Source organism: Microtus pennsylvanicus, chromosome 10 (assembly GCF_037038515.1).
Source record: "Microtus pennsylvanicus isolate mMicPen1 chromosome 10, mMicPen1.hap1, whole genome shotgun sequence".
In the NCBI taxonomy this organism is placed as follows: domain Eukaryota; kingdom Metazoa; phylum Chordata; class Mammalia; order Rodentia; family Cricetidae; genus Microtus; species Microtus pennsylvanicus.
The window spans coordinates 93,276,327-93,297,047 of NC_134588.1; the positions used below are offsets into that span (position 1 = coordinate 93,276,327).

The 20,721-nt window shown below is 37.0% G+C and overlaps 1 protein-coding gene across 1 annotated transcript; it reads right to left on the bottom strand.

Moving 5' to 3' along the window:
- Positions 1 to 1,431: 1,431 nt before the first annotated feature.
- On the bottom strand, positions 1,432 to 18,429 carry LOC142859027 (interferon-activable protein 205-A-like). Its single transcript, XM_075989202.1, has 8 exons — positions 18,166 to 18,429; positions 15,067 to 15,108; positions 10,767 to 11,051; positions 9,636 to 9,748; positions 8,950 to 9,108; positions 4,683 to 5,105; positions 2,928 to 3,116; positions 1,432 to 1,734 (listed from the first exon to the last, which is right to left on the bottom strand). The coding sequence occupies exons 3-8, from the start codon at positions 11,026 to 11,028 to the stop codon at positions 1,651 to 1,653; spliced, it is 1,230 nt and encodes a 409-aa protein (XP_075845317.1). The 5' UTR covers positions 11,029 to 11,051; positions 15,067 to 15,108; positions 18,166 to 18,429; the 3' UTR covers positions 1,432 to 1,650.
- Positions 18,430 to 20,721: the final 2,292 nt, after the last annotated feature.

Consider the following 20,721-nt stretch of genomic DNA (forward strand, 5'->3'; position numbering starts at 1 on the left):
TGGTTCCTGTCCTGTCAATAAACCTCTTGTGATTGCAGCTAGGACGGTCTCTCTGAGTCTGGACGCCCTTTTACGTTTGAAGGTTCCAAATGTGATCTATCCAAAAGACTCTTTTCCTGACAGCATGTCCTGCCAAATGGAAGATAGTTGCAGGGAATGGGCTTCTAATGTATCTCAGGGAATGAAGCAGAGATTCGACTGTGGTAACCAAGGTTATTCACTGCGTAACTAAATTTCCCACTGGAAGTCCCACTGAATGATCATAAGTGCAACATTCCTCTTACATATTTAAATCTGTTTCCTATACTCATCCATCCACATTTGTTCCTACACTCTGCTAGCCTCTAAGAAGCATGTAGGAGTAGAAGTGGGGTAGGGGGAAAGAGAGAGGGGGAGAGAAAAGGGAGAAGGGAATGATTAGAGAGAGCTTGGGGGAGTGGGATGGTTGAGATGGAGGAAGGACACATATGAGCGCAGCGAAGAAGATATCTTAGTTAAGGGAGCCATTTTAGGGTTGGCAAGATACTTGGCTCTAGAAGGGTTCCCAGGTGTTAACGGAGATGTGCCCAGCTAGGACTCTGGTCAGTGGAGAAGAGAGTGCCTGAACTGGCTTTGTCCCATAGTCACACTAATGAATATCTTGAATATCACCATAGAACCTTAGTCCTGTGATGGATGAAGATAGAGACAGAGATTCACATAGGAGCACTGGACTAAGCTCCCAAGGTCCAGTTGAAGAGCAGGAGGGAGAAGATGAACAAGGAAGTTAGGACCGCGAGGGGTTGGTCTACCCACTGAGACCTGTCTAATGGGAGCTAATCAAAGTCATCAGGACTGGGACTGATGGATCATGTGATCAAACCGGACTCTCCGGATGTGGCTGACAATGGGGGCTGACTGAAAAGCCAATGATAATGGCACTGGGATTTGTTTCTACTGCATGTACTGGCTTTTGGGGATCCTAGTCTGTTTGGATGTACACCTTCCTAGGCCTGGATGGAGAGGGGAGAGGGCCTTGGATTTCCCACAGGGCAGCGTACCCTGACCTCTCTTAGGACTGAAGGGGGAGGGAGGAGGGGAAGTGGGGGAGCAAGAGGGAAATGGGATGAGGTGAGGAAGTGGAAATTTTGAATGGTATTATTTATAAAGCAATACAAATTAAGAAAAAATGATTAATTCTCAAAATAGTTTTGATTTGCATTCCCTGATGACTAAGGATGCTGAACATGTAATTGTTTCTCAGCCATTTGAGCTTTCTCTTTCGAGAATTCTCTGCTTAGAACTTTAGTCCAATTTTAAATTGGGTTGTTTTCTGGATTATCTAGATTTTTGAGTACTTTATATATTTTGGATATTAGCCCTCTATCAGAAGTGCAGTCAGTAAAAATCTTTCCCCATATCGTAGTTGGCTACTTTGACTGAATGACGGTATCCTTTTCAAAAGAAACTTTTATTACTTCTACACTAGAAAAATTAAATTCAAGTGTTATTTTCGTAAAAAAACAGAGTAAGGAGTTTTACAAATGAAAATACATAATCACAAATCAAGTAACAAAATGTTAAAATGCTTGGATGTACGACTGAAGCTGTTGCTTATTTCTAGTTGCTTGGTGTCTTTATTTTAAAAGCTCCACGGTTAAAAGCACTGAATTAATTTTGAGGGTAACCACTTGTTTCTCCATCTTTTGGGTTAGGAAAGGGAGCAAATATTTTCTTTTTTCCAGCCTTGGTGACCTTGAAAGAGACAATGAGAGATACTATTAGATTCTAACTATTGAACTGAATCATTGTTTATATTTCTCCAGTCTGATGTGGGAGTGTCATATATCAATCTGTTGATTTCATTGGTTAAGTAGTAAAGAAACTGCTTGGCCCTGATAGGTTAAAACATAGGAGGGAGGAGTAAACAGAACAGAATGCTGGGAGGAAGAGGAAGTGAGCTCAGAGGCCTTGCTCCCCTCTCCGGGGCAGACACGATCGATGAAGCTCCGACCCAGGATGGACATAGGCTAAAGTCTTCCCGGTAAGCGCACCTAGGGGTGCTACACACATTATTAGAAATGGGCTAGTCCAGGTGCGAGAGTTAGCCGAGAAGAGGCTAGATATAATGGGCCAAGCAGTGTTTAAAAGAATACAGTTTCCATGTAATTATTTCGGGGCATAAGCTAGCAGGGAGCTGGGCTGAGGAATGCGGCCCACAGCTCCCTCAACACCAGTCAACCATCCTTGTCTATTGCACTCAATGGCCTTTCTGCCTTCTCAAAGGCTGTTGATCTCTGCTTCATCTTCTTCATCATATTGGCTTATTTTGAGACACCTCTTTCCAATTATGTGGTCCTTGAAGAGAAGACTCTTCATGCTCAACATGACTTTATTTAAGTAGGTTGGATATTTCCATGTGTAGTGGAATTAACAGTGTTGATCCTCACTTTCATATATTTTTATGCCATTTCTCTTTCCTAGATCTCTCTCTCTCTCTAATGATTTACCCAATCAAGAAAATAATGTTTATTCACATCTTAAGATGTGCTAAGCACTGTGTGAACTCATAAATACATGGGCATTTCTTCCCTTAAAGTACAGATTAAGAGTTAAACTTTCCCCAGAACCAGCCACATCCTAATTGTTGAAGCTGCCATTCAAATCACATCTGACTTATTCAAAACTCTTGCTCTTGATCACTATTCAAATGTACTTGCATGGCATTTAAACTTCCTCATACATCTTGTATACAATAGTCTTTGGATTATTCCTTCAATATAAATTCTTGAAAATTTTCCCCATAGAAATGAGTATGAGGGCATTATTTCAATTCTCCCTTCCAGAGATAGAATTATCTGTACTCCACACTGAAAAGTTCATATTTGGAATCCTAAAGAAAACATGAATTTCTGCTTTGGTAAATCTGTTCCCTGTCTACTTCATACCTTAATGAAACTGTGATCACCAGACACCAGCTTCAGTTTCTTGTCAATAGTTTTCAGTTGAAAGCAGAAGAGTCGCAGTTTGTCTCCTTCCTCACAGCTGATGTTGTAGCATTTCCCCTTCCATACAACTTCTATACTTCCTGTATCATCCTTTATTTCATAGATTGTGTTCGTTGGGTTCACCTTTTTCTGCAAAAGTAAAATTAACATTCCTTTTCTGAAAGTTTTCTCATTTTGTTATACACGTAAAAAGGATTTTTTTTTTCATTTCAAAAATCACAGGAAAACATGAAACCTGTTTCAGATATAAGCATATAGGCATCTTCAGTGATGTCTTCTCAAAGAAGTCTCTTTTATTACTGCAATGATTTACTTTGGTTATCTAGAGGATTTCTGCCTGGAAGTGTTACGACAATAAATGTTCTTCCTGCTTCCTACTACTCTCTATTCCTCAATAGTCTGTATTCTCCAAAGATCACCTTGATCAATCTCAGGAATCAAAACGTCAGGCAATCATCTTTGTATCCTCTTATAAAAGGATGAATGGACATTTTCCTCTACTATTCATTCATTCATTCATTCAATAGATTATAGGGAATTTCCAGAACAGGTAAGATTCCAGTAGTTCACTCATTTGAACTCTATTCATTTACTTAGCTTTTTCCAGTATCATGCCCAAGAAAGTCAAAGTCCCCACATCATACTGTATTGGCTTTCATAATTCACTGTATTGTGTTCATAAGCATTGTCACTAAGGAGTTTGCTATAAAGTAACGGCTTTAAAATAAAGGAGCTTTTAACAGAAGATGGACTAAAGAATCTTAAATTGTCAAGTTTATAAAATGTTTGTTGAGTTCACCGAGGTTGTCATTTTTTTTAAAAACTGAATCTTGGGGCTGGAGAGATGGCTCAGAAGTTAAGAGGACTGGCTGCTCTTCCAGAGGTCCTGAGTTCAATTCCCAGCAACCACATGGTGGCTCACAACCATCTATGATGAGATCTGGTGCCCTCTTCTGGTGTGCAGGCATACATGCAGGCAGAATGCTGTATACATAATAAATAAATCTTTAAAATCTTAATACTCAGAATTTGAGGATTGATGCATCAGTAAGATATCTGTACATATTTTCATTTGTAAAGGAAAATTTCATTTGTAAAGGAAAAAACTAAATTTACTTACTCCCTAAAGGTAATTTCATACAATCGTACTTTGTTGCTGAGGTCTTCAGAAATAATTAGGTAACTAAATAAGATATGAGTTAACATTAAATGATTAAACCTTCTATCAGCAGAGAGAGTAAATTTATTCTATTGAATGGTTTTGAATTTGTGAGGATGTCACTCATCCATTTATTATTTCAAATACATGTCACAATCAATATTCACCCCTTTTCAAAGAATCTGTAGAAACAGAATGCATAGAAAGAAAAAAATGAGTGTTGTATAGTTATAGTATATCTAAAAAAAATTGATATTGTTGGCATGACCCTGACCTGTGGCCTGCACCATTCCTTCTCATTGATTTTTAACCAGCAAAATAAATTCCTTGGCAAGTCATTTTCTGGAGCTCTTTCAGAGACATCTTAGGGAGTAGGAAAAGGGCACCCACTCTTATTCTCTAATATTGGGACGATTTCATCTTCTGTCCCTAGTCTAGAATACTGTGCTACAATATTGTCACTAAGCTGTGACTGGAAAGTTATCATATTTGATTCCAGTTTAAAAAAAAAACAAAAACAAGTTTTTAAATATTACCTTGTGTAATGTAAATAACCCATAAAACAGTGATCCACCTACACTCTTGTGAATATCAGAAATCATGGGAGTTTCATTTGCTTTACTGATTAGCTTCTTGGGAACTTCAATCTTTTCATTGGGTTCAGCTTTAATCACATAGGAGTCTTCCTTTATCTCTATGATTCCTCTGAACTTGACATAATTGGAGATTATGATGACATTCCCTTTTGTGAATTTCTCTTTCAGGGTGATGTTGAAAACTTTCACACGGAAATACTCATTCACACTGGCCACTGTTGCATGAAACATCATCTTTCCTCCATGTTCTCTTGACTCATATTCAAATGGCTCGGCTGCATTGAGCACCATCACGGTCATGGCATCATTTTGGCCAACAGCTCCTCTGGTAGCGCTCTTTCTTGGGGTCTGTGTCTTTTGGTTCTGAGTTAAACAATCACAGGGATATAAACTTGTAAGTTTAGCAACAAATAAAAATTAACCTTCATATAAAATAAATCTCAAACTCCATATTGGTGCTAAAAATTTGTATGTATTTGTAGTACTATAGATAAGGTAAAGAGAAATTCTTTCATAAGACAAAAAACTAATGAGTTAAAGCAATGGGCTTCAGCCACAAAAGTTTGAACACTCTCCCTGAAAAGCAGAGGAATCTTTCTAATGAGAGACAGGATGTTCAGCATGAACACAGCACAAGCTGTTGAGAGCAATTGTCTGAAGTACTTAAGTGAAATTATCATTAACTCAAATATATCCTTTTCTTTTATGACAGAAGAATATAAAATGGGAAAATTAAATATTGTTGGATTAGAGAATAGTAAATATAAAACATATAACTGGAATTTCTTAGGTTATTATGTGGGTACACATCAAAGTATGTCTCCTCTGGAGATACCAACCTGCTCCTATCAAATGATCAAAAACAACATGAACCAGCTCACAGCCACCTCTTTTAAATAGGCTCAGGTAGAGGTCCTTTGGTTAGAGTCATGTCCTCAATGTTTAGAGATTTTTTTTCCTCAATATCAGGGGTTTATAACACAGTGATATAGTCATAGGCCTCTAATCTCTTTTCTGTGCAGTGTTCTGAGATCACAGACTAATACAGAGTATTTCAATGAAGAGAAGATTGCCTAACTGTAAGACAGAATATGCAAAGTAAGGAAAAGCTATAAGCTTGGACATCTGCATATAAGGAGACAGAGTTGCCTTTACAGACCCAAAGAAATGCAAATAATCCAAGCATCATGTCACACACAGTTATTACCTATTAGTGATTAGTGTTCACTTGGATCTGATTTTTCCATCAGGATAACCAATTGGTATAACATAAAAATAAAAAGCAATATAGTTAGTGGTAGTGATGTGTATATAAGTAAGCAAGTAGCAATGACTAGATTAAAATTAACAAGAAAGTTTTAGGATATGTATAAAATAAATTAGTGGGCTATTATGAAGACCACCAAATAATTCGTAATGTAAACAATTTCCAGTGTATACATTAAAAGTGGAACTGAAGTTGTGGTAGTAGATAATAAATCTGTAATTAAATATTTAAAAAAGAAGCACAAATACTGATATAGCCATTGAATTATATGAATGTTAATTTAGGAAATTGGAGAGATGGTCCTGTTATGTTGAATTGAAAAAAAACCCAAGTAATAAGTATTGTAAGATGTTAAGACTAGTAAATTTTCCACATAATTAAAAAAAATATTTGAAAAATACTAAGAAAATCCTTTAAATTATCTAAATGGCAAGGTTTGGGGTGAGTAAAACTTGCTTTTTTTTTTTTTTTTTTTTGCTTAACCAGCTGAATATATTTCTTCAAGTGAGAAAAAAAGGAGGGGCGTACGGAAGGAGAGATAGAGAAAGGAAAGGGAGAGTCTAGAGATGGATGTTGACAATGTTGTGGTTTTCCCTCTGTGACAAATCTTTTGTTTCCTCCAGCGAGTACTCAGGAAAGAAAGGAGGCATCAATCATCCCATTCTTTATGTGCTATGAGACTAAGATTGGTGATATTCCAGAAATATTTGGAAGTCAAAAGTGAAGACAGCCTGACCTGGGAAGAGTAAACATGAAATGAATTACAGCTCACTTCCTTTTTTCTCAGTTTCTGGTGAATGCACACTTTTCCAAATTTCCAAATATTCTTTAATTATCTCCACTATATGTTTTTCTCCCAAAATTTCTATTTTTCTATTGTTTTTATTTAAAAAATTTTATACAATATATATTTATCAAGATTTCACTCCTTCAGCTCCTCTCAGATCCTCCACTCTCCGAAATCTTTAGTGTTCTTTCTCTCACTCTCAAAAAATAAAAGCAAACAAAACTGAAAAATTCCAAATAAAACAAAAAGAAAAACGCTATACATACATATGGAATTCTTTCTTTGTTGGCCAAACACTCTCAGCTGTGGGACCTGATCTAGACTATGGTTGATAGTCTCCATTGGAGAAAACTGATTATCCTTTTGCTAGTGGGTATCAACTAAAAATAGCTTCTTATTGGGGTGGGACTTTGTGTCTATTTCTTCCTCTCTGTTCTGGGATTCCAGGTAGCTTGAACCTGTGTTTTTTAAATGTGTGCCACCACCGTCTCTGAGCTCATATGTACATTGGTCATGTTTGTCCGAAAGAGACTGTTTTCTCAAAGTCATGTACCATCTCTGGCTCTTACAATTGTTCCTCCTCTTCTTCAACATAGATTTCTGAATCTTGAGGAGAGGGATTTGATGCAGACACTCTGTTGAGGGAGGGATACTGTGAAGTCTCTCACTGTCTGCACTTTGGCCATTGTGGGCCTCTGTGACAATTCCCTTCTACGGAAAGAAGAAGCTTCTCTGATGAGATCGGAATGAAGCACTGATCTTTAGATGACAGCTTGTCATTATGAGTCGTGTTATTGCTATGTTCCTTAAGCAGAATAATAGTAGCAGGTTTTGTTTTCCCCAGATCTATAATCTATCTAGACTCAGACTCTTGGTTGCTATAGCTGTTTCAGATATAGATTCCATCTCATAGAATGCACTTAGATCCAAACAAAAACTGGTTGATTACCTAATTTCACCTATATTATCACATTGTTCTGTGACCTCTAAATCTCACCAGACACCTATTAGAGCCTTAACTGGACTGCACAGCTCTCATTTACGCTTCTTGTCTGTGCTGATTCTTGCTGGGAACAGTGAACTTCCGATTCTGAATTTCTGGTAAACAACTTGTTTTCCCCTGATCTGAGTACCTACAGCTGCTCTGAGCATGAGACCCTCGGGAGCTCCTGATGGCAGGGGAATGGTTTTTGGTGTGTTTGGCTCGGGCATGGCTATCTCTATATGAGCTGACCCTGCACACAATAAAAGGGGCATTCTTGGGGCATTCCTGCATCAAGGATGACCTGTGTCTCTCTGTATGTGATTCTTTGTGTGTTTCAATCTCCAGTCCCTTGCCCGGCTCGCGAACTGCATGGCGACGGGCGCATAGAGCAGACAGCCATCGTGTGCCGCAGCTTCTTACTTCTAAAAGTTTCTGAAAATCTCAGATCTGAAAGTATCTATAGAAAAATAGGGCACCATAATCTTACAATGCACAGTAAAGTTGGAAAATAAATATTAGTTATGTGCCGTAACTGGTAATAAGTCAAAAAAGCAAGAATATTTTATTCAGGTTAACACTATCAGTTTTTAACTTAGTGTGGCTAGGGATTCTGGAAAGAAATATTAAGGACAGAGCAAGATACCAACATTAAAATTCAGAGCATGGGTGTCTTTGGACACTTACAGGATTTTGAGTGGGAATGAATATATAGAAAGCCAAAAATTCAGAAGAAAGAGGTACCCTTGATTCGTGTTAAAGAGAATTTATTACAAGTCAGTCATTTAAAAGGAAGAGATATGGGACAGTGTTAGAGAGGAGATATGCAGTCCATTGCTAGTGACCATTGTATATACTGGAATTTTCACCTCTCTCTTCTTGCCTGGGATGAAGACAAGTCATGGAAACTCCTCATTGCCAGAAGAAATACCAGTTTTATTAAGTGTCCCCAGGACAGCAAAAATATTATGGTACAGAAAATTCTATTTGTATCACCTTTACTTATGTGTTCTTTCTGAGTTTGGATGAAGATCTGTATCTATCAAATCCAACCTCTATATGTGTCTGATTAATTAAATCTTAGTGATAAGTGGAAAAAATGATCAGAAACTTGAAGATCTGATTCTGATATTTGGATTGAAGAAATGAAAGATAAGCAGAAACCTTGTACCTTAGCCAAAGAAGGGTTTGATGAAGTCGAAGATGAGATCTGAGGTCCTGGGGTCTGGCATCTGACTGTGGCTTCTCCAGGAAAGTCAGGACAATCTGACCCCTTAGACTTTTTGGTCTTTTTCACTTCAAGCTTCTCTTCATTCATACTTTTTCTTTTCTGAAAGTGTATCCATTGGCCTGTTAATGAATCTCAGTATCAAGTGAGCAGAGTATGTCTTCATTATTAGGAAGTAGAAATCTACTAATCTAGTTACCCAATCTACTATTAATTTAATTATGCCTGAATGTTTTGGGGACTTGAAGGGGTAATACTCACCCTCTGGACAGGCAAAATATGATCATAAATATGACAAAATGTGTGGATAACAGGCTTGATTAAATAAAGGTAGAAGAAAGCTATATATACATTTTTCCTATCTTTAATTGTATGGTAGGACAAAACTGATTTTGAATGTGAAAACTAGGTTTTGAGTACACATGGAACAGACATTGTTCTACCTGATTTTCACATTTACAGCATCTCTAGTAGGAGTGAACACATATTAAGGCCACATGTTCACTTATCCTAAGTTTTGATAAAGCTTGAAGATAAACTAGCAAAGCATTAAGTACTTGATGGACAGAGTAGGGGCAAGAGGCACTACCTCTGTGCGCTGCCAGCCCACCATTGTTCCCCAGGCTCACCTGAGCTGTGGATGTCTCCCCTCCATCAGATGCTAAGGTGTTGTTTGTAGTCGATGTAGGTACAGCAAAATCTGCTTTTTGCCTCTTTTTGCCCCTGGGTTTTTTTCCTTTTACTGGGATGGGTATAATTTTCATCACAACAAACGAATGAAAAAAACAGCCCCCATAAACCAAAACAGAGGATCAAGGAAACATCTAGTTCTCCTGTTATTTCTTCTCCATTGCACTCATATCAATGTTAATTTCACTAGCTTACTGTAGAGACAGAGCCTTAGTCACCATCTTGCATTACTTGATATTTTCCTTACTTGTTCCCTATGAAATGAGAAAATTCCTGTTTTGAACCCATATACATCAGCCAAGCTTTTCTCACTTCTATTTTCTTACTGTTATCTTAAAAATCCAGTTTTTAGGGGAAGGAGGAGGGTGATTGGGGGAGCGGGAGGGGAATAGGAGGATGGGAGGAAGTGTAAATTTTTGAATGGAAAAATAAAAAAATCCAGTTTTTATCATACAGACTTGTCATGTTTGGGTATAACACACCCAAATCATAGAAACCAATGAAAGGTAATCTGGCACAGACTTGTAAAATGAGATACTGCACTATCGGGGCTTCCTTATGTTGAATTCTGGGTCAGAGTTCTGCACCAGTATAACTAATATGCATTAAATTCAGTCACTTTATGAATAGGAACTTCTTCATATGTCTATGATATAGAGCTCTACTTAAATATCGTATTGTATTTGTTACCAGAAAAGATATTAACAAATGTGTAACATTGTTATTTATGTATAAATACTCTATTACTCTATATGCTTTAAATGATTTTTTTTCAACTCTCACTTTATTAGTTCCTAGTTTTTCTACCATTTTGGATGTTCTGATCTATCTCAACAACAGATTTTTATATTTTTAACCTCCAATGCAAATGATGTCTACCCTGAAATACATCAAGTTCCTTGTAGGAAATGATTTTTCGAAATAAACTTTTTGACATCTGAATTGCTTCAACCCCTACAGCTTCTAAGAAAAACAATGGGAAAGCAACCTATCAGCTCTGATACTGCAGGGAGATAGAAAGTTTGAGGAGGGTGGAGAAAAGGTGAATGACCAGGGGATTCCTCTGTTACCTTTTGCCTTCTCTTCTTTAAGATTTTCAACAAGATCTTTAAGATCTTTAATTTCTTGACAAATTTCTATCAGTTTGTTGAGTCCAGCATCTTTTGGGAATTTCTCCTCCATCTTGTCAGCAATCTTAATTCTGTCATAATCATTTTGCATGTTTTCAGACAGGTGTAGGTCTCTTTTTAGTAAGGACTTAATCATCCTAAAATGGTAATCATCCATACCCTGTAATCCTTTTAGAAGAACAATTTTCTTATAGTCATTCATTATCTCTAAAATGATGGAGAAGCCTAAAAGATGAAAATAGATACAGCATTACACACATACACAGACAATTCTCCAAACAGGATATTCCCGTGTGAGTGTATGATCCCATGACCTGACTTGATAATATTATCCATAATTTCATGAGAGAGATAAGTATGCCACTGTGTGAAATTGACGTAGAACTTCAGAATTAACAAACAAGTCTAGGAAATTCTTCCCTATTAGCCATGTTAGGTGACTTGGGACAGTGGCAGTTGTAGGGGAAGAAAAGTGATATATGTGTATTTGCTGCAGTGCTTAGAGTCTGGGCTGCAAGTGCTAAAATCCTGGGTCCATTTCCCATTCCCATTTGGTGGTGAAGCCCTTTGCTGGATATCTGTCTTTGGGTTCTGATTTTTCCCATTCTAAAGTGGCCTATATACAATTGGATTGCATCTTTCTACAATATACCTGGATGAACAATGACTTAAGTAGCATTTCCTGTTCTGAGTTTCTGAGCCTTGTCTGCTAGGTGTTCTCGCAAACAACCCTCACTACCATCCTGTCCTATCTGGGCTTAGATTGTGCTCTTTGGTAACTTCATGCTGATATTACTGTTAATTTCCCAAACATCTACATAATTTTCATAGTAGTGCCCTAGAATTTAGTGAGTGGAATTATGTCAATATTTCTTGATTTTATCTTTCAGGCTTGACTTAGTGATTCTTACTCATAGACAAAATTTCTAACTACAAGTCATGCTTAAATCTACCCCAAATGGTAATATTAAAGGTAATAATTTCCTGATTTATTAAAAATATTTCTTCTTTATAAGATATATCATAAGTCCTTAAATAATATGCCCTTTTTGATTTGCTTATTTTAATTTCTGATATCATATGCTTCACATTTACAAAATATACTATTGTCAAGTTTTATGATATGACTAATTTCTTCTTCATTGTTTAGAAAGGCATTCTCACATTTCTTTCTCTGTTTACTTTTCATAAATTTTGAAAACCTAAGAGTTAAATGAGATGTTTGGTGGAAGGCTATGCTAGTGAAAGGAAAAGAAAGAAGAGTAGCTGACAATAATTTCATTTCAAAAAACTAAAATAGAGCCGGGCGGTGGTGGCGCACACCTTTAATCCCAGCACTCGGGAGGCAGAAGCAGGCGGATCTCTATGAGTTCGAGGCCAGCCTAGTCTACAAAGGGAGTTCCAGGACAGGCTCCAAAGCTACAGAGAAACCCTGTCTCTAAAAAAAAAAAAAAAAAACTAAAATAGAAATCTAGTACTGAATAAGCTTCCTAAAATGCATGCTACACATAACTTTGTCTATCATTGCCAGTCTGGCAAGACATGCTCACTGGTACAATAGTAGCATGAATATTATGGGATTAACCATCTATTTTGTGATTTGACTTAGGACCTTTATGAGTTGAAACCTATACCTGGCACCATTAATAAAACTGGGAACCTGTGAATGGACTACTCATAGTTCCTGTTTGCAAAGCTCCTAATGTATGCTTCTAAGCAGGAGTAGAATTAAACTTACTATGATATTCGTATGTCTTTTAACCCTCATCAGGGAAATGTGTAGTAGAAGGAGCGGCGGACTGTGCCCCGCCGCCTGGTTAGCTTAACCCCCAAAATAACCACACAGAAATTGCATTAATTTAATTACTGCCTGGCCCATTATATCTACTATCTTCTTGGCCAACTCTCACATCCTGATCTAACCCATTTCCGCCAATCTGTGTATCACCATGAGGTCGTGGCTTACTGGGAAATATTCTAACTGGCATCTGTCCCAGGCAGGAGATCCATGGCATCTGCCTTCTGCCCTTCTTTCTCCCAGCATTCAGTTCTGTCTCCCCGCCTACCTAAGGTGCTGCCCTATCAAAAGGCCAGTGCAGTTTCCTTATTTAACCGATGAAATCAACACATGAACAGAAGGACCTCCTATACCAGAAATGTGTAAGGAAACAACAAAATTTAAAAATTAGAAGCAACTAAGAATATGCTTTCTGGAAAATTCCAAAATTCCCCAATGGACTGAGTGTCTTGCTTTGTAGCTCTTTCATATTTATATACTTCCTTGATGATCTTCAGAGAATGGAATGAATGCAATTTTCTAACTCAAATTTATGTTGTTTCAGTTTGTGAATCCTGCCTATATTGATCTTAGTGTAATAGGACTTTAATTTCTAGGCCTGTTAACTGTTTCTTCTTTCTTTTATTTTTTGAAAAAATTGAACATCTTCAACATGTTGAACAAAAATTGAACATGCTCAAAGAAACCCAAAAATGAATGGAATCACACACAGGCACAATTGACAGGGAAGATAAAGAGTATTAAGAAAAAGTCATACTCTGTAAGCCATAAAACATTTTAAAAAATAGGTAATCTACATATTCAAGGAGTAGACTAAAACTGACTTTTAATAGTACATCATACAACACTGATCTCCACATCCTGAGAAAATTAAAAGAGAAACTTTGCATTTCGGCTGGTACTTGTAAAAACACAACTATTTCAAATACAACCAGATACGTGATGACTGAGTTTATGTGTAATTTTTGTGGGTCCCATTTATACGAGAACATAACTTTTATTTTGTTACTAGAATGTTATTGATTATAAATTTGAGCTAATCATCCTAACCTCAATGGAATTTCCAGTATTATACAAAATCTTATATGTGAATCAATGTCAATCTATGTCCATCAAATCCTGGATATTAATATGTGTTCAGCCTCACTGCTAAAAATATAAATGTTCAGTCTCTTTAAAACACCTAACATTTCTTCCAAATTTCAAAGCCTCTCTAAAATATGCAAAGTCACATCAAACAATAATGAAAAATATGCCCAGGTAATTTTGAAAAGGGAATTTTCTCAACTCAGGTAGCTCATTTCAGATAATTTTGTGTCAAGATGACAAAAACAACCAGAACCTCTGCTTAGAAAGAGTTAATAGTTTAAATTATGGATTCATATACCAATAATAGTGTATGCAATTTCTTAGTATTTTGTGTCTCTTCATAGGACCATAATAAGTAGCAATATGGAGCATGTTTTGTTTTAAAAGTGCACAGATGCACAAATATCCTCTTCATGTATTTGTAAATAGCATACTTATCTGTGAACTTGAGAAAATTCACAATATTCTGATAGGTACAGAAGTAGATGTCTCAATTACTAAATGAACAAGGTAAGAACATGTGCAAAATTTTAGAATGCTTGAGAATCCCAAATGATATACCAAGAGAAATAAGCTTACAAATATACACATCTGAAGTCAACTTCTAAAATATTCTGTTCAAAGACACATTATGGGCTTTACAGGGTACATGGAAAGTATATAAAATATTCTAAACATAGGCTACAGAGATATATTTCTAAATAACTCTCTCATCAGCTCATCATCACCTTCCTACATTTTCTACCAGAACATAATAAAAAAAAAAAAACTCAGACAAGCTAAAAGCAAAGAAAACAACAAACTTTCAAGATGACAGAAACTATCTCAAGAAATAGATAACTATGTTGTGACTGCACAATTAAGAACACTTGTACTTAAATGATCGTGTGAATCTGAAGATCATTTTACTATACATTTCAGTTGTTTCATGTGTCATGCAATATCAGAGGACAACAGAATGCAGCCACAGATCCAGATTTGTTTTCACCAAATAGTATTTCATGGTACTTCTTTCATGTCTCTGTCCTATCTTTTACCCACATGATCACCACAGCTAGCAAATTCCTTCTCACTCTCCAACCAAGATCATTAAGGCCTTCTTTTCATTTTTCATTTTCTTATACTTAGACTTAAAAGTCATTTTACCATCTGTCCTAATCAAAATACATTTTTGTTGGGGTAAGTGTAGAATAAATATGTCTGCCATCTTCCCTAGTGAACCATCAGAACGCCACTAAAGCATCTCCCAGCAGCCCTGCTCCCTCCAATCTTCTCTGTTGCCCCCACATTACCCCCACCCTTGCCCTTGTCTTTACAGAGTTCTCAACTCTACATAGCAGGGGAATGACTCACCTTCTTGGAAATTTCTTCAGCAGTGTCCAGATCCTAGTTTGGCTGCAAAGCAGGAAGCAGAGATAGTTTCATTTCAGTAAAAAGATAAATGAATAAATCTCTCAGGTACTGGACAGGGATATTGCAATCCCTGAGCTGCTAAGAACAGGAGGTAGTTTAAAAGATGGGGAGAACGACACTGGTTTCACTTTACTTCAAGTTGTGCAGCCCTGAGTGTCTTGCACTGTGCTCTTCCTGGGGGGGAGGAAGGCTACAAAAGTGAGGACAGCTCTCACTGCTCTTAGTTTTTGGTGTTTCTAGCTAGTGATATTGAAGAGTTTCCATATATACAACGAAAAAAAAGGTCTGCTGGGCTCAGTTTTTTCTTGTTGTTGTTTGGTTTTTGGTTTTCATGTGTGGATGTTCCAACATTTAACCTTTAGGTCCAACAGACTTACCTTGGGTCACTGAGAAAAACAGTTCTTTGAATAAAAGTAATTTCTAAGAGGAAAGTGGTAAATCACCCAGATACTTCCTCTATTCTTCTAAACGTGGAGGTAGCAGGAGGAGAATTCTGCAGGTTCTATTGCCACAAAGAACTAAATCTGTTTCCCAAATAGAGGAAGATCTCTGATGTAGGTCTTTTTGGTTTGAGCACTTATTAAAGCATTTCCTTATTTTTAGTTCCTAAGTCAGATTGTTTAAGCACATTTAGCTATCAATAAATAGAAAGGAATGTGGCATTAGCTGCTGCTCTCTTATCTATAGCGAAACTCTTCCTTCTTAGATGACCAAGTTAAAAAATCTATAGTGTTTTTGCCTAATTTATGGATAAAGATAATAGGTAGTGGCCCTATTTAATGACAACATGGAAAGTTCAAAAATGGAAAGTTCTGAACTTGTAGTCAGACCAAAGATCTGAAATAACCTTGTCCAACTGTGCTATTCTGTTAAAGAAAGTAGGGTGTCTCTGCTGCGTTGAAATTTTGAGACACTGTTTTGTGGTGCGGAAACCTCCTAACTCATTGAACTACAGAATTTGGAGTTACAGCACAGAATTTTGGTTGTGCCTATATCTTATTGTTGCTATGCCAAGGTTCTTTTTTTTTGGGGGGGGGGGAATTAGGAAGTATGTGCCTCATTACCACTATACTCAGGAAAACTTGAAAAAGATGGCAAAGAAGAAATTTTGGAGCCCAGAGATGGTGAATAATTACAGGGACAGAGTGTTTGCGAACACAGCTGCACACAGATGTGAGATCAGAGCAGTTGTAGTAGCGTCAGAAGTTTAAGCCAGATGAAACCCCAGCATGAAGTGAGAAGTGGTGGACACAAAGTCCCAGCTTATGAGCTTTGGGCAATGGATAGCTGCTGGAAGGGGGAGAACCATTCTTAATAAAGGCACGGCCCATCGTTAGTTGATCACAGACTGTAGTTTATGACTTACAAAGTTGGTTCGGTAGAGAAGGGAATAGGTATTTGAAAGGAGATGTGGAAGGGGTTGAATACGAGCGAATTACACTGTGTGACTCTCTCAAAGAACTAAAAAAATGAGTAAGAAAAAAACATACATTTCTTCCTTCATGAAAAATACAAAAATGAAGACCTGATTAAAAACAATCGAAGAGGAAGTGCCTCAACATGGTTGAGGGGCAGATGAAAGAGGACATACAGTTTGTTGATGTAAGATAAAGACATTCTACAATGAAATGACCTTAGCAGAAGCAGAACAGAAACCTGCTGTTTACCAGCCCATAACAAAAGATCTAACCAGTCCAACGACAACTTTTGTGAAATGTTATTTAAGAAATGTACCCTTAGGTTGTTAATAAAATATCCCTTAGCAGTGAAAAACACCCAAAATTAATGAGAAACTAAACAAAATCATGTTTATGTACACTGGTGGAGCTTTAGTAGTATTGAAGGTAAAAACTCTTATTAAATACCAAAATATGATAAACCTTCTCATCCTAGATGTTATAATAGTTTTAATTATAAATGTAACTAACCGCTGATAATTGTGCATGCTATTTGTTATGATTTTGCTCATTCACAGCTCTGTAAAACATGGATTATATTTTAACACAAGTATACATATCACACACATATTTAAATCATATACGTTCAATATTTGTGAGAGCACACATCTGTGAATTTGAAAAATATCAAAAGGAGAACCCATAGTTTTGAGGTCAGTACAACAGTGTATCAATTACTGAATGAGTAAGGCGAAAACATCTTTTAGTATCTAGAATGTTTGAGCAACATAACTGATAAACTTATCAATATATTCTAGTATGGATATAACTCTCTAATCAACATTTAAATTATGAAGTTTAAGTACATATGGAGTACTATGCAAGAGGACACAAAAATTTGTAAAACATTTGAAAAGTAGAAATAGAAGTATATTTGTATTTAACTCTTCTTTATCCCCCACATTGTATGGTCAAAAACCAAAAATAAATAAGATATAACCAAGCAAAAAGAGTAAGTTTCGTGATGACAGGAAGTTTCTCCCTGTGACTAATTATAGTTTTTACTACCTTGTGTAAAGGGGAGAAGAAGAAAATGTTAAATATGCTTATTAAAACAGGATGTATTTGAACCACTGTGTTTGTTAATCTTAGAAAATTTTTACTATACACATTTGCTGGCTTTTGTGCTGTGTAGTATTAGGATATTACTAGATAATACAGCCCCATGTGCAGATGCATTTTCCACTCAATATTATTTCATGGTAATTTTTCATATCACTCCCTTGTATTTTTTCCTCAGTCATGTGCCACGGCCACCAGTTTCCGCTCTCTCTCCAGGCAAGATACCTAAAGCCTTTTTATCATTTTCTATTTATTCAAACTTAGAAAGTTTATTTTACAACCCACAAGAACCAAAATGCATCTTTTCTTGCCTCAAGCCCCAGAGGTAAAGAAAAAAAAATGTGTCTGTCATCGTCTTGAAGGAAGGATTAGAACCCAGCTGCAGGGTTTCCCTGCCCTTAATGCTAGCTGCATCTCTGCCACCCCCCCCTCACACCCTGCACTGGAAGAACCCACAGTGATCCCCTACCTTCTTGTTGGTTTCACAGAGCTACTCCTTATATTCAAGGGTAGAACTTACCTCCCGGAAGTTTCTCAGTAATGTCCAGATTGTAGATCTTCAACAAGGCAGGAAATAGGGCTTGTCTATTTTGTGTAGGAAGATAAATCTCTCAAAAAGTACACAGCAGGGTGTTGTAATCTCATTAAACGCTGAGAAAATGTAGTATCTACAAAATAACAAGGAAGACCAGGAAACTGGTTATAGAGTGAGTTCCTAATTTGAGCAGTGCTAGACGTCTGACCTCATGCTGTTTCTCTGGGGAGACTTGTGATGAAATAGGACTCCTCCCAGCAGTGTTCATAGCTTTCGATTTCCCCAGCTAGTAAAACAGTTTATTTCCTGTAGTTTCCAGGAAAACAAAACAAAAAATCTCAAAAACAGAGCTTCTCATTACTCAGTTATTTTTCATTTTCTTACAAATGTAAGTAGGCACTATAAATCCGAGCCTCCAACCTCCCTCTCCTATGTGCCTTGAACCTTGACCCCTCCCCAAGGAGGGTCAAGGTGCCCCACCAAACCCTGACCCCTCCCCAGGAAAGGTCAAGACCGTCCTATAGGGTATTTTAACTGCTCCCCAAAATATAAACACGTGACTTTCCCTTTTCCTCTCCAGTGGTCATGTTGATGACTTCCTGGTCCCTTTGGGGCCACCCAGGAGTGCAGGTGTCTAATTAAACCTGGATATCTTTTAATCTGGTCTGATTTGGCTTGATTGGGATTATTTGCATCTGCAGAAAGCTCACTTTAAGAAAATATTCCTAACAGGCCCAAACTCCCAATATTCAGTTTTTCATACCCAACAGATTTATACATGTATGAGTCTCTAGAAATTGTACACTCACTTAAGTGAAGATGAAATCACTAAGGGATAAAAGTGAATTGCTCAGTCTTCTCATTCTCCTGCCCGGTTCAGGATGGAAGCAGTCAGAGGTAAATCTGTCAGATGCTGTTATTCCTTATCCTGCATTGCGCTTTTCCTGTACAGCGAAAGATCTGTGATGAGTCATGTGGTAGTTTGTGTGTAATTGGCCCCCATAATCTCAGAGGGGTAGTACGCCCTTACAATTCCTTAACTTTGTTTTCTGCAAGGGTGGGCAGCCTCCATCAGCACAAGGCTGGAAAAAATGGAGATAAGAAATGAGAGAAGAGATTACAAAATCAGAATAAAAGAGAAGAAGAAAGAAAACCTCTGAAGGAAACCATCAAAAGAGTACCTGAATGTCTTTCTTCCCCTCCCTCACCAGATAAAAAAAAATCTTCTATGCTGTTTCCATTGGTCCCTTCCAAGCCCCATGCTGCTGGAGGCTGCTGCCCCTCTGGGGGGACATTAAGGGGAAATTTTTTCTCTTTGGTGTACCTTTGAAATTTCCAAATCCATGGTACTGGCAGATGGGAGAGGGGTGTCCCAAACTAGGGGAAGGGGAAGAGGTCACACCCCCTGAGGTATAGGCTGGTAATGAAATAGACTGCTAATTGGTGGTACTTATCTGGAGTCTGTTTTGACCTGTGAGAGGTGGTGGATCCAAGTTGACTTCCTAAAGCTTATAAGACTCTTATTAAAGAGGCAACATTTCTACATATGTTAGCATTATTATTGTTTGTAGTCTGTATCCATGTTGTAGAAAAGGCAGTAGAGCCATGTTCTTGAGTCATAGTAAAAGTTTGGAAACCTAAAATTGATTTTGGTTGAAAGCATTAATATTTTTTCCTTTATCCAAAAGATTGAGTAATATATATATATATTAGGCAGATGATTTTAGCACAATTAGAAATATATTTTTAAAATCTATACTTAGAAAACAACCAAAAGAAATTTAAAACCTTGAACTTATTACTATGATAATATTCAGTGTTTACCAGAGCTAGATTAATAGCTTATCAGACTTTTATTGATTTAGAAGTCTCAATATAACAAGATCATAGTGAGGGGAAGAGAATTGAAACATTTCTTTTTATTTTTGTGTGTCTTAAATCATTTTTATCATAAATTAAGCCTTTGTGTTCTCAGACCTTATGTAAACTTGTGCTTATATACCTTAAAACACATTTTTTATACATAAAGTATTTTTTTGAATCCTTATAACTTAAACTTTAAGCTTTGTGCCCTTTTTTTTTCAATCCAGTTATTTATCGGATGACATAGGTAGATGATTCCTGAAGTTTCTTTAAACAAAGGAATAATAAAAAGTTACTTTGAAATCTGCTTGATAAGTTTATTTCTTATTTGGTAGACCTGGCTTCAGTTCAGGAAATGAGGCCAATGGCCCAATTTTTACCTTTGAAGAAAATTGAGAAGGAAGCTGAAGCCTTGGAAAAGTGTTTGTTATGTTTAAAGCTGCAGTCAGTCAATTTCTCAGAGATTTAAAAAGGATAAACTGTGACTGGAAATATAATCTAATTGGTCTTTGTATTAATTAAAATGAAAGATGTCCATTGCCCAGACAGTTTGCCTTAGGGTCCAGTGGTCTCCATAGCCTTTTGGGGGGAAGTGGTTGTAGGTCTTCAGGTGTCATGTAGAGCATCATAGGCCTTGACTGCCAAATCCAGGTCTGAGATTTTTCTGTAAGGAAGCCA

Bases quoted from the DNA above. Each gene is read 5' to 3' on its own strand.
- LOC142859027 (XM_075989202.1), bottom strand. From the start codon at position 11,028: ATGAATGACTATAAGAAAATTGTTCTTCTAAAAGGATTACAGGGTATG. The intron at 9,749-10,766 runs GTAACAGAGGAA...TACCCATCCCAG, and splicing joins TAAAGAAGAGAAGGCAAAAG to TAAAAGGAAAAAAACCCAGG. The intron at 3,117-4,682 runs GTAATATTTAAA...TTACTTTTGCAG, and splicing joins GGTTATTTACATTACACAAG to AAAAAGGTGAACCCAACGAA.